General features: G+C 51.0%; 7 protein-coding genes across 7 annotated transcripts; 1 reads left to right on the top strand and 6 right to left on the bottom strand.

Moving 5' to 3' along the window:
* Window positions 1-419: 419 nt before the first annotated feature.
* Window positions 420-1,419, bottom strand: ASPSYDRAFT_84105 (uncharacterized protein; the record flags this gene model as incomplete). The annotated part of the gene is made up of 2 exons (XM_040851304.1): window positions 420-1,228; window positions 1,302-1,419. The coding sequence occupies 2 exons, from the start codon at window positions 1,417-1,419 to the stop codon at window positions 420-422; spliced, it is 927 nt and encodes a 308-aa protein (XP_040707882.1).
* Window positions 1,420-1,975: 556 nt separating this feature from the next.
* ASPSYDRAFT_38753 (uncharacterized protein) lies at window positions 1,976-3,593 on the bottom strand. Its single transcript, XM_040845772.1, has 4 exons — window positions 3,357-3,593; window positions 3,191-3,292; window positions 2,991-3,134; window positions 1,976-2,942 (listed from the first exon to the last, which is right to left on the bottom strand). The coding sequence occupies exons 1-4, from the start codon at window positions 3,393-3,395 to the stop codon at window positions 2,013-2,015; spliced, it is 1,215 nt and encodes a 404-aa protein (XP_040707881.1). The 5' UTR covers window positions 3,396-3,593; the 3' UTR covers window positions 1,976-2,012.
* Window positions 3,594-3,803: 210 nt separating this feature from the next.
* Window positions 3,804-4,556, bottom strand: ASPSYDRAFT_26101 (uncharacterized protein; the record flags this gene model as incomplete). Its single annotated transcript, XM_040844247.1, has 1 exon — window positions 3,804-4,556. One exon carries the CDS (start codon window positions 4,554-4,556, stop codon window positions 3,804-3,806), a length of 753 nt encoding a protein of 250 aa, XP_040707880.1.
* A 1,048-nt stretch (window positions 4,557-5,604) lies between these two features.
* On the bottom strand, window positions 5,605-8,040 carry ASPSYDRAFT_84102 (putative Patatin family phospholipase; the record flags this gene model as incomplete). Its single annotated transcript, XM_040851303.1, has 3 exons — window positions 5,605-6,772; window positions 6,828-7,672; window positions 7,759-8,040. 3 exons carry the CDS (start codon window positions 8,038-8,040, stop codon window positions 5,605-5,607), a joined length of 2,295 nt encoding a protein of 764 aa, XP_040707879.1.
* A 1,059-nt stretch (window positions 8,041-9,099) lies between these two features.
* On the top strand, window positions 9,100-9,463 carry ASPSYDRAFT_26099 (WW domain-containing protein; the record flags this gene model as incomplete). The annotated part of the gene is made up of 2 exons (XM_040844246.1): window positions 9,100-9,304; window positions 9,348-9,463. 2 exons carry the CDS (start codon window positions 9,100-9,102, stop codon window positions 9,461-9,463), a joined length of 321 nt encoding a protein of 106 aa, XP_040707878.1.
* Window positions 9,464-10,065: 602 nt separating this feature from the next.
* ASPSYDRAFT_26098 (uncharacterized protein) lies at window positions 10,066-11,133 on the bottom strand (the record flags this gene model as incomplete). Its single annotated transcript, XM_040844245.1, has 2 exons — window positions 10,066-10,819; window positions 10,877-11,133. 2 exons carry the CDS (start codon window positions 11,131-11,133, stop codon window positions 10,066-10,068), a joined length of 1,011 nt encoding a protein of 336 aa, XP_040707877.1.
* Window positions 11,134-11,566: 433 nt separating this feature from the next.
* On the bottom strand, window positions 11,567-13,154 carry ASPSYDRAFT_84099 (ribosome-binding protein NMD3; the record flags this gene model as incomplete). Its single annotated transcript, XM_040851302.1, has 2 exons — window positions 11,567-13,040; window positions 13,093-13,154. The coding sequence occupies 2 exons, from the start codon at window positions 13,152-13,154 to the stop codon at window positions 11,567-11,569; spliced, it is 1,536 nt and encodes a 511-aa protein (XP_040707876.1).
* Window positions 13,155-13,227: the final 73 nt, after the last annotated feature.

Below are 13,227 nucleotides of genomic sequence, written 5' to 3'. Positions count from 1 at the left end.
TTTGTATAAGGTATGCTGCAGTCCCGGGTGGCTGGGTGTAGAAATCCAAGTAGTAATCCAAATATCCACTTTATTCTAATCAGATTGCATTATGAATTGTTTGAATCGAGCTACAGCCGTTGGTTCGCGCATATTCAAGTATTTCATAGGTGGAATGCGTAATCCATTATCATTAGCCCTAACTTCATACCGCGATTGAACGAGCCATAACGGCATCCTTAAAGCAATAGGACCATCACATCTGTGCCGAAATCATAGGATATATTTAAAACCCATAACGCCAAATCCTGACCGACCGGGTCTCCCAAGCTCCAAACTCCCAAGCGCTAATAAATGATTGAAATAGAGCAACTTCTCGTCTTTTCTGACAACTTTCCCCAAGTGTCTGATGTATTATGAGGCACCGGCGACAACGTTCATCACAGATTCGTTATGAGGCGAGACAAGACCGGTCGTGGACGGCGAGGCCCTCGCTCCTCCGACGTCGAATCTCCTGAAGCGTTATTTGAATTAGATGACACTGTTGTTGTTGTCGTCGCTGCACCCGAAGACGACGTCCAGTCTGACGCAGACCCAGACACAGCAGGTCCAGGCTGATATTGATATGGTTGCTGCTGCTGAAACCACGACGAAGACTCAGGCGTGGTCGGCAACATGCCAGAGACCGTGTAACCTCGAGTATTCCGATTCGGATTCCCCGCAACAGTACCCGTACTAGACCGTGGCCCCTCAAACAAGGATGAGAACCGCGTGCTGACTTGCGAGTAGCGCGAGGGGTCGTAGCGCGCGTGCAGGGTTTGATATGCCGGGGGTGGAGATTCGGGGGTAACAACCTGGCCCCGGGTTTGGGGCTGGGGCTCGGGTTGACCGGGAGTCAATGTCGATAAGGTTGTTGAGGCCGGCGCAGACATCCCTCTTGCTCGGTGTCCAATGGAAGGTGTGTCTTGTTGTCCTCCAGTCTGTGCTTGTGCTTGTGCTTGTGCTTGTGGGTAATATGGGTACGCTGCTGGGTCTGTTGCAACCATTGTAGATGTAGGCGGCGGCGCCGGCTGCGGCGAGGCCATCGGGTAGTAAACCTGGTAATCCTCTGGGGTGACGGAGCGGGAATTCAGCTTCGATGAGTAGCCCGTGCCTGATGTGAGCTGGTAGTCGATTAGACGCTCTTCGCACTGCTTGAGGCGGTCCCATTTGCGCTTTTTGATGAGGACGAAGATGATTCCTGCGGTGACTGGAAGACAAAACGTGTTAGCATGGCTGCACCGGATTATTTATTTCTCTCTTCTCTTTATTGATGAACGCACTGGCAATGGCGGCAACCCCGCCGACCACGACACCGATGATTATCTGGGTTGTTTTGTCGCTGGGTCCATGGTCTTCGTCTGAGGATGGTGAGTGCAAGTCGGCGCGAGTGATGAACATGTTGAAGAGAGCACCATAGAGGAGTAAAAGACAAGGATGGGCCAGTCAAGGAAAGCCTGATATCTAAGCTCCGAGCCGTGCCTGAAGCTGACTGAGCTGACTGAGCTGACTGCAGCAATCTTCAAGCAATGACCAGGCCACCAGAGGGGATGCAGGACCCCCGCCTTATGAAGAAGTCAAGCGAGCTGCCATTGTTTGAGCACTGAGGCTAACAGCGAGAACGCCTATCAAACACTGCACTAGAGTTATTTTAATCCCCGGGCAGATTGAGTTTAAAATCTGAAACGCAGCAAAATGTCCAGTTTCTGCCAAAAATAGCGGCATTTGGAGCGTCAAGGTGCAGGGAAGTTGCTTTTTTTGGGCTTCACGATGGGAACAATTGGCTGGGAGTGCAAGTTGGAGAGGCACGCTAGTCGGATCGCAAGCGCCTGGATTTGTGAAGGATCGAGCGAGCAGGGCCCTTAAAATAGTCGACTAATTAACCGTCTTTGTGTTGGCGCCGTTGGTTGGTTGGCGAATTCTACTGACCCTGCACTGCTGCAGTCAACGGTGTGTCCTGTACTGTAGCAACCTCCATGAATTGTCTAGTATGTCTATTCGGCATACGGCCGAAACATATGCATCCCCGTCTGCGTGAGAAGCTCAAGGCTCACTCCCTCGCCCACAAAGAACACTGCACCCTCATGAAGATCCACCTTCTTCTGCCCCTCTACAACCAACTCACCACTGCCCTTAGTCACAACAAGTATACTCGGTCCTCCAATCGCCTTATGTCTTTCGTTCTCTCCAGGCCCGAGCACAGTCGCCAGCACGTTAAACTCCGAGAACGGCGGCGCGTACTCGATCGACCGTCCCAGCTCGCCCTTGTCGGATCCCTGATGTCCTAACTGAGCCTGCTCGGGGCTGTGCGGTTTGAACGAGAGCGCGTGCGCAAATTGCTCGACGTTGTTCCGGTCAGCCTGTGGGCAGAATCCTGTCGCCAGGACATTGTCCGACCGCGCCATGCACTCGAGGATGTCGCCGTTGAGGTACGCGTGGATGCTGTCTGCGGGCACGCAGACTGCCTCGCCGGGTTCTAGGACCATGTAGTTCATCAACAGCACTGCCACGAGCGTACCGGGGTCTGACTCCGGGTACTGCTTGCTCAGTCGATCGAGCAGACCTGGGACGTAGTTGTGGTTCCCTTTGAACTCGGAGGCGGGCAGTGCAATCAGCTGGTTGACCGTTTCTGCGACGGTCTGCGGCGGCAGTTGCAGTAGTTTCTGGCAGATCTGACGGAGGAGTTCGTCGTCGAAGGTCGCGTGGGATGGGACGAACTGGTCCATCGGTTTGATTGTCATTAATTCCTTGATATCCTTCAAGGGCTTGAAGCCGGCGAAAAGCTCGAACTTGGATAGCGCGACCGCGATCTCGGGCTTGTGGTTTGGATCGCCAAAGTGCTCGGGATCTGTGAGGTTGAGTCGCTCGGCGAGGCGCTTGTCTGGGTGCACTTGGAGTGGGAGGGCTTTATCGAACGAGAGGATCTGTTCTTGTTAACGTCGCTGGTCATTGCATCGGGGTGTCTTGCTCACCTTCGGGAGAAATGGCAGGCCACTCCCAAGTCGTCCCTTTACTGACTGTCCAACCAGCTCGGGCTTTCGTTTCAGATAATGATCCAATGTCTCCCCAGTGCTGAGAAGTCGCGATGGTACGGTGGGATACGTGCCCATCCACATCTACCCCAATTCGTCAGTAAACCATACTCTCAATCGCCATTTGAAGCTCAACCCACCTCGGAATAATGCTCGCTATCATCCAAGCCCGTGGACCCGGCTGTTCGATTCCAAAGCTGTCCAGCGAGGGACTCCTTCCCTTTCTTCCCCCATGGATCGTGCTATGATAGAAAACCGGTTAAACAGCGTACGAAAGTAGCCAGCCAGGATAAATATAAAGCCTACCTTGACACCACATTTAAGCTGGACTACGTTTTCTATCATGATGGCCGAGTCTTCAGCTTAACATTTACTTGCAATGGCGACATACAATATGCGGCGTTGGGAGGTTGAAGATTAAATACCTGCCGGAATAACCAGGCCAGGCCCCCTGTCGTCATGATCCAGACAAGAGCGTCTGGACCATCCAACCGGTCCATGTCAAGGGATTCGCAGCCTCTCAGTCGTTGATCTGGATCTGGATGTGGTTCTGCCACTTGGGATTGGAGATGCAAGTTGGTCGCGCGTCAGATTGACGTCACGCCACTACCTAACTGCTCCGCGGAATATGAGAAACCGGAGTCAAGACCGGGCATTATAGTATTAAATAATCGGATAACCGCCCGCTTAATAACATAATAACATCGTTAAGACACCGGAGAAAATAGTTTTTATACAAAGCAAAGTCGTAAATCACCCATAAATATCCTCCGCGTCAGGAACCATAACGGTCGTTAACCGCCGTGCCGCCCGGCGCTGCTTCTCTGCTGCAGTATACGTCGCCCTGTCTGGATAGCTGTACTCTGTCCGTCCTCTCGGGACGGCAGCGTCCAAGTCGTTATACAAATCGAGGTCCCGTCGATCTTCAAGCTGAGCTCGGGCTTGAGCCCGCGATCGCGACTGCGGTGCCGGTCCAACGGGGAGACCTGCATGGCCCCATGTCCCTGCTGCTAGGTGCGGGCTTCTATTACCGGTCTTTGGTGGGATGTAGTTGTATTGGTATTGCGGGCGTGATCCCTGGCTCTGGCTCTGGCTCTGGCTCTGGCTCTGGCTTTGGCTTTGTGATGTGGCTGTTTCGGCGACGTAGCCTGTTCTCCGGATGGGTTTGTATATGAATTCTGCGCGACTCGCTCCTCCTGTTGAAACTGCTATAGATGCAGCAGCAGGGTTGGGCGATGGCAAGGGATCGGTATGTGGCCGGTAGCCAGGAGAAGTGTGATTATAATTTGTCTCATAGGGAGCCGGAGAATGAGATGGGGAAGGAGCAGGTGATTTGCTCGTGCGGTTCTTGAGACGGATGGAGAGACTGCGCGGGTTGAGGGTCTTCATTGCGAAGGAGTTGTTGCGGGAGACGGGTGTTGATTTTGATTCTGTGAGGGGGACGATGTCGTCCTCGAGGCGTGATGGCTTGGAGGTGTTTTGGATGCGGAATCGGGTGAAAGACATATTAGATATGTAAATAAAGTGGTTGAGTATAGAGGGTTGCGGCTCGAGCCCTAATGCCCAGAGAAAGTGTCACAAAGCCAAGCTGTTTGATCGCCCACCACAAGCCGGGTGGGGGGCGGGCTGATATAGCTTGTCACGGGCAGCCATGTTTCTAATTTTGACGGCTGCTGAATTCCTCCGTGGTGCATTTCAGGTTACAAGGGTGCATGAAACCCCCGGTAGAATTAATCTAGAGACCCTCTCCAAGCTGTGCTGATCCTCGCTGCTGTCGCCGTCGCAGAGCGCAGAATAGCCGCCCAGGCAAGTCTGAACGCAGTGAGCGGGCGGGGAGCTGCATTAGCCCCGTTTAGGAGCTGTCTAGTGCTTGTTGATCCTGTTCTTTTTCCATTAATAGCCGAATCGATCTATATTAGGTCATGGTGCGTGGGTTAATTAGCACGGGTTAATGCAGGTTAATTGCTGACAATTTTAGAACTGCCCTAACTCAACTCGTCTGGATGCATGCTAGTCTGTGTGATGAGCGTACATTATCACCTGCTCCTCGCACTCTCACTCTGCAAAGCGCTATAATTAGTCTTAATTAATCCCTTTGCTTGAGACGGCATCCCGCAGAATAAGCGAATCACTCTAGCCATTTCGTCTAATATGTAGTAATAGTAGTCTAGACATGCGACAAGCATGAAGCATTCCAGTCCGCGCCTGAGCCAACGCATAATCCCGTCCTGAGTGTATCCAATAACGCCATCATGCACAATCCCCGCTGAGATGGGTGCAAAAACAGACAAATTCTATATGCATATGCAAACCAAAACAAAAACAAAATGTCCAGACTCCATCTCAGACGCCAGCTGTCCCGTGCAAGGATATCAAATATAGAAGAAACCTTTCGTGAATCGCGTAAACGTGCACCTTGAATCGTCTCAAAAAGCCGTGTAAGCACCAGTCATAGCCTTGTGCATGTAATGCTCGATGTCCCGATGACGCGCTGATCATGCAGCAGCAGAACATCATACACTGCGTGTCGCAACTTGATAAGCACCGCAGGAGATCAACATTTCGGTGCAGCAGGTGTCATTCTGGGCAAAAGTCGAGGCGGGGACATTGATCGTGCCGGTAACGTCTGGCGCCTGGAAGCTGGAGAAAGAGATCCACGGCGGAGGGTGTAAGAAGCAAGATTTTTGGTGGAGTCTTCGGAAGATGGTACCGGCGACGAAATCGCCGACGACGACGATGTGCTTGAGGAAAGTTTCGAACACTCAATACTACATTCGGGGTCGGGTGAGAAAAGGTTATGCTCGGCCACTGAGAAACCAAAAGACGGCCCCGCGTCCGTCCCCCGTTCGCTGCTAGAAACAAGCTCCGAACTCCCAGGTTCAACCCCAGAGTCGTTCATCCAGGCCCAGTCCATCATTCCCCGATCGGCTTTCGACTGGCTTGATTCAAAGCTGTGAGATAACGATCTTCCGACTTTCGCTAGACATGGTTGTCTCAAACGGCTTGCAAGGCGCTTCCTCTTCTCGATCTCATGATTATAGGATCCTCTCCTCCTGCGCCCACGGTCTGCATTGCCGTCGGTTGAACGGTAAAGTGCGTTCACCATCATATTCGCCTGGCTGTGAGCTAAAGCTACTCGTGCGCGCATTTTCTGGATAGCAGAATCCAGGGCTAGCTCTATGGCGCAATGATTGCGGATCCGCGCAAGCTTCGGCCATGTCGCTCGCTCCCCACAAAGACATGCTTTGAGCATGAAGTCGGTGGTCGGGTTTTTCAGTATCCGAGGAAAGTGCGTATAAAGAATCTCTGGATAGATGTTGATGTCCCCAGAGTACTTTTGGTTCATGATTGAGATGGTCTTGGTAAATGAATTCGGGAAAACGCCAAGTTCCGTTAATACTGCCATTCGATGCATAATCTCATCCTTTGCAAGATGCGAAACGGTATGGAAGAGTTGCGAGGTCTTTGACGTTGGTATAGCCACACTCTTCGGCTCATCATCCTTTGGGAGGAACGGCACAATATGTGGGTTTACCTGGGAGACGATGAAATGGTTGACGTTGAACATTTCTGACAAACGGTTCATGGGCAAGTCGCCGTCCACAGACCCGTCTATATACTGTCTGTGGAGGTCATTCCATGGAACAGGCTCGCCCGTCATTCGATCCTTAGCCATGAGCGTAAACGGAGAAAAGACTACTGGGACTGAACATGATACGGCACTAGTGATCTTCGTTAGTACACCATCCCGCAACAAAGATTTTGCAAGTAACTTACACAGCAGACCAAATTAAGACGTTGGGGGCCGTGATATAGTTCAGGAGCTTCGGCAGCTCGTACACTCCGGCGCTGGAAACACATATGTTCAGAATCCGGCGTGTTCGGTTATATGCCTCTTGAAAGGTAATATCTCCAAGCCAGTTCCTCATGGAATTAGCCAGGTGGTTGATATCTAAAAATGCTCCGTGTTTGAGAAATCGCCCGGTCTTCTGCAAGATACTTTCCTCGCTATCTTCCTCATCAAACACAGAGAAATCTCCATAAGGAAAAGAAGCCAGTAGAGCAGGGATTTCATCCTCGGTACGAGTGCAGAATACTGCACAGACGATACTGCCGGCAGAGGCGCCTGAGATTATGCGCGGAAGAAGATTGGACATCCAAAGCGACTTCAAGACACCAATATGATTCATCCCAAAGGTAGCTCCACCCGAGAATAGAAGCGCACTCCGCCCAAAGGCCTGTCTCGCAGCTAGGAGCTGGTCAAGGATATACCTCGACTCGGCTGCGTCGCACCGGTTGTTGCCGGACAGTTCCACCAGAGACGATATCGTCTGAACAGCTGACGTTATATACTGGTCAATCAGATCCTTGGTACCAAAGTGGGTGTTTTTATAAAGGGAGGCATTGCTCATGCCCCCCAGATCACGACTCAGCGACGTGCGGATCAGGTACAGCATACGACTGACATCGCAGCTTAGGCGAGCGGCTTCCAGCTGTTCAAGGCGCTCCTGAACAAGAACCGGGTCATACTCGTCGGACTCAAACGTCTCCTTCCACGCATTGTTATTTTCGAGTTTATCCAGTTCACAGGCGCATTCTTTCCATTCTTCGGCGGACACAGCCTAACAACAAGGCAGACGAATTAACATTTTGCCCAGAATCTCCAATAGGCAATGCAACTACCCAGCAGGCAACAAGGGCGACTCACATTACGCATGCGCAGGTACAATACTTCCTTGCGATCATCCGTCTCGGAATGTAGTCCCTCCTCGAATCCGTGCTTCTTCGATATAACATCGTCGGAGTTCCATACACTGCCAGCCCACGAGAGCGAACCTCGCACGACCGAGGCGAACGACGGCACGCTATCCAAGCTCAGGCGCGGACGGTAGCCATTCCGGGGGAAGTCTCGTGAGGAGGCATGGTTAGCGGGGTGTTTGCTCTTGCCATGCCACGTTGAAGGTATCAATGGATCGGGGACAGGCGACATGACAAGTTAGACCGCGAGGGCTGGACATCCGTTCGGTAAGAAGGGCGGCACGTTGTCGATATTTAATGTTGGGGGATCGTCGCAGTTCAGCGGAGGGAGGGAGGGCTGAAACTTGGCGGTCGCAACCGAAAGCCGGGGTGAGATTGGAGAGTTGGGGAAGACGAAAATCACCAAATCATCTGGGAGGGTCAGGCGAGATGGCAACGAGTCACGAGGGTCCCTTCAGGCTTCAGCTGGTTCTGCCAATCTGGGGAACAAAACTCGTCAGCCTCACTGGTTCGTCCCTCGAAAATTCGCCTTCTTACCCCCACATTCCGACAATCATCCGCTCGTCAAGATGCGCTCACTCGGTGGCTCGCGCAGTCGCTCCGTATACGCGATCACGTGGATTGAACTGTTAATATGGAGTTATCCCTGAGTCGACCGACATAAAGCAATAGAATGCAATTTAGCGTCTTTACGGAGTGATATTATTTCATGTGCTTCCATAGGACTTCTGCAGCATAGCCACGATAATAAATACAACGGCTGCTGTAACCAAGCGCGTCACATTCATACTCCGACAAAAAATATAGTGGTCAGGTCACTTATATAAAAACCCAATCATTTTTGCTAAAACCAGCGAGTGATGGCGTGATTGCGGCTCTGGAGATCCTATATATATATAGTACAAGCTTCTTGGACCTCAAGGTAAAAGTGCAACAGCCAAGTGGCCAGCCCAATACAGAGCAGCAGTATCCGGATACACTAGCAAATACTGGTAATCGCAAGGCTGCAGCAAGATGGGTCTGACCGGGAGGCCATTATTAACTACCTATTCAAAAGTGCCACGGCCGCCCTCCGCAACAACAGCTTGCCTGACTTTGAATGGGGAAGGAGACCCCTGTAAGTCCTAGTGTCCAGCAGTATATTACGGCGAGAAGAGCAAGTGCCCTGCTGCGCCGGCTTAGACTGGACAGACCTCCAGGACTGCCGATATATAAATACTATTACCTACTGGATCCTAAATACTGCGTCTCTCGTCTACTTCTATTCAATCGTTCCTCAAACACCTCGATCATGCCATCAGCCCCTCAGAGCACCCCGCCGCCGCTCCCCGAAGGCTGGGTCCAGGAGTGGGACGAAGACAACCAGCGCGCATACTTTGTCGAGACGAGAACGGGCGCCGTTCAGTGGAGATACCCGGGAGATCTTGGACAAAGCGAAAAAGAAAGGGAGAGAGAAAGGGAAATGGACAGCGAGAGCGAGAAATACAATTTTCATCGTGAGTTCGGTTGCAGACTGACGACCTGTTCTTTCCTCCTTAGCCTCTCCTCGGCCACTAATGTTCCAAGACGTGTACCAAGAGTGTAACACAAATACTACTAGTCGGCCCAAGAAGGATTCGTGGAGAGACGATGCTACCAATACTAGCAGTAAGTGACCTTTATGCCAAGTGTGCTTAGAACAAGGGTTTTGCATCTGACAAGTTGACGGCTGAGAAGAACCGAGCGAGATGTCTCTGTCCGAGACAGAACTATGGGCACCCCCAGATAGCGAGATAGACAAGGTGGACAGGATTATTTGAACTTTAGCACTTGTTTCGTATGGTTTTGTTGGTTGCAGTACATCTTACCGGGCAGGACCCGGCTGTACCAGGCCCCCCCAGCACCCACCCCTTGCGACTTTGCAAAATTATTTCTCGCTTTGATTTATTCTTGTATGATACCCGGTAGGGGCCTTGCCTTGGCGCGAGGCTCGGGACCCTTGGCACGAACTGGATTAGAGTTGGATGCCCTACATACAGGTGCAAGTAGTATCTCACACCCTCTAAATATTACTCTTTATCGACATTACTTTCGGAGCTTTGAGCTCATCCAAGGATGTCCCCCTCTGTTTGGGTCAGCTTGACAGATGTAGGTATTTCCCAGGATTCTGTGCAGACAGGTGCAGGGTGACAATGGCAATTGCCAGGTAGGATAGCCCTAACTTCGAGATACATTATTAAATATTCTTGAAACCGCATCATCGCAGACTCAGTAGCAGTCAAGGCAGCCGATTCAGCCACTCCCGCAATGACTGTCTTGCCTCGTGCTCGACACCATCTTCCCTCCAGAAATGGCCCGCTCCCTCAATCTCAGTTGACATAAATAGACTTTGGGGTCCAGCACCCAGCTCGCTTGACCATTTTCGTAACTTGCTCACAGAGGTAAAGGTATCCTCATCACCGTAAATCGCAAGTGTGCGATGCGCACAAAGCTGGTCTGCAGGTTTGGGACAAGGAATATGTCTCTGTTGCCCTGATGCTTGCGTGTCCACCTCCAACGACAGGTTGAGGAACAGGGTCAGAAATAAGTTGATGGGAGGCAGAAGCGGGGAAACAAGAAGATATGAAATTGTCGTGCTAGAAGATTGTAGCAAATCCCTTGCCTCCTGGCCTGCACTCTGGGAATCTCGATTCGGCGACGACCGAATTAATCGTGGGATTTCGTCTTTTGACAATGCGCAGATAGTTTGTGCTGTGAGGAGAATCCCACGAGCTGGACTGCCTTGTATGCTGTCCTTGAAAAGATCCGCGACAACCTCATTTCCTGGCAGGTGGGATGCGAGTAATGACCCATACGAGTAACCACCAAGTACGAGATGGATCGTTTCCGCAGCATTCCGTTTATCTGATGGGGAGGCAAGGTCTAGATTCAAGCACCGCAAGTAAAACAGCATGAACCCATAAAACGAAACATAATCTGCCAGTTCAGGTTTCGCGGTCCAGCTAGTCCTCCCTTGGGAATCACCAGCGCCACTAGAACATAGTCAGCAATCCAATTATTCAAAGACCATATATGGGATGCGATAGTACCGAAAGTTGAATGTGCCAACCACGTAGCCTGCATCAAGCAGTTCTCCGCCGATAAAGCTCACGACCGGATCGTCATAACAGCCCCCTAGTGAGGCATATGGATGCGCAACGACGGCCCCCCGTACGCGCCACTGCGAAGCATTCGCCGAATCTGATACTAGTTGCTTTGGGAGATATACTCGACAAGAGAGCTGGATGCCGTCATAGATAGACGGGATGGTGAAGGAGTGGGTTGGAGAGGGGAGATGCTTTGCCATGGCTTGACCGGAGCTGTTGCTTTGAGCAAATATCGCAAATCGGGGGTATCGTATGTCGTTGAATATCACCGGACAGTATGAAAGCAAATACTAAGTTCGTTTTCTGTGCACGCAGAGTTGGGCTCCATGGCGCTTTGTCGGTGAAGATATGGACTGCCTGTTGATACCTAGTGGTGGGGCCGCGATCGTAGGTAACTCTTTGTCCAGGCGGTCTTCCGGGTTCTCGCCCCGGGCTAACCTATGGTATAATATTTGATGGAGCCATGGACAGAAATGTATGAATATACAACCCCACTCTTAGAATCTGAAGGCAACGAGTCTATAATGGACTCGATAAAATTTAGGAANATACTCGAGTATGGGAGACATAATGAGTTGTGCATGGCTTGTGACTGAAATCTGCCACATTTTATTCATACTATTTGCTAAACGTCTATTCTTGCATGTTATCGTCGATTTCGAGTTCGTCAAAGTCATCCAGTAGCTCATCCATGTTGATTTTCGGTACCTCCTCATCGTCATCGTTCATCATGTCAGTGTCCGCAACGCTCGCGGTGTCATCCTTCTTCTTGTTCTTGTATAACGCCAGCGTCTGGCGAAGCTCCTGGTCCTCTTCTACATCACGCAAGAACATCTCGAAGTCATTCTCCACAGAGTCTTTGTTGTTCGGTAGAAGGTAGGGATCATGTTCCGTGTTCATACGCTTGAGCTTCCAGTTGCGCTTGTTGTGCTTCGAGCGTCTTGGGTAGTATTTCTTGACAAGAACGACGTCTGGAATTGTGTTTTTGTAAGTGTTGGATGCTTCGATCTCGTCAAACTGGGCGTTGTTGAAGTTTGACCCCGTCAACATGTAACCGAGAACGGAATCGCCAGGATGAATAATGCTGCCTAGATGCGTCCTAGTGAAAAACTGCTTGTCGCCACTGAAATCGGACGCGCGAGCGACAGTCACTTCAGACTGGAAAAATTTACCCTTGTTGTACCCTGTCGGCTCAACGTCCAGGACAATAAACTCGACAAGATCTTTGGCCTCTGCTAGAGAGGTAAAAGGTGCTCGCCAGTATGTCCGTGAACTGAGGTCTGCGGTCTGAAGGGTGTTGGTGTCGAGAAAGCTAATCGAGGTGCCGATTCGGGTGCAAAGCAACAGTGGAGAGATATTTCCTAGCTGCTTTGCGAGCTTGATCGGAAGGACCACCAGGTCATCTTTGCAGACAGGCACGATCTTGGCAGAGTAGCTGAATTTGTAAGATTTCGTCGACGTATGGACATCCTCGGAGATGATCTGTTGCGACTTGCCCACTTCTATCGGTACCGCGGAATGAAGGAAATCCAGGAATGCTTCCGCATGATTCCGCTGAGCAAAAAAGAAATCGATTCCGTTCTTGGCCTCCTTGATGTTGATGGTGTTTTGGTGTGCCCTGTGTTTGAGGATGAGCTGCTCGAGGTAAAGGAAGGTTCGCTTGTGGAGAACGTTTTGTCGCACTTGGACGGAAGCCCGCCATGTGTTGGGGGTATATGACTTTGCACACTCAGGGCACTGTTGGTACATGACGATGTATACGACCTCGAAAGTCTGCTGTAAAATCACGCCGTCGGACACCGAGTCTTGGATGGTGAGCTTGACCTTGACTCTACGGGAATGTGGTTCGGTCCAGATGAATCCGGCGTCAATCACTCGAATTTTGTTCAGTCCCTTCAGTTTCTTCAGGCACAGCGCCAACAACTCTCGCGACTCGGGGGCAGCGACATGCCATGAGTGCGGTGGTAGGAGCCAGCGCTCACAATCGCGACAAAAGTTAAGGACCGCCTCGCGTTGAATTCCTTGGGAGATATCGACCTGAAGTTTCATGCAATCGGGACATATCGTCGTTCCAACTAAGGGCGCCCCGCAGTTATAGCAGAGCGTTCTGCAGAGTTGTTAGATAATTGAGTTTTTCATGTTAGGTAGGAGATCCTTACGTCGGTGTCTCGCCTGAATCATTGGTCTGTGGTGCCATCGGCACCGGGGTATCAATATCCATCTTGATTTTTTTTTAACCTGTCAAAACTTGGTGTTTGTCTAAATGAGTCAACAGGAGTGCGCTCTTAACTTTT

Source organism: Aspergillus sydowii (assembly GCF_001890705.1).
Source record: "Aspergillus sydowii CBS 593.65 unplaced genomic scaffold ASPSYscaffold_1, whole genome shotgun sequence".
Lineage (NCBI taxonomy): Eukaryota > Fungi > Ascomycota > Eurotiomycetes > Eurotiales > Aspergillaceae > Aspergillus > Aspergillus sydowii.
This window is presented reverse-complemented; position numbering and strand designations above follow the sequence as displayed.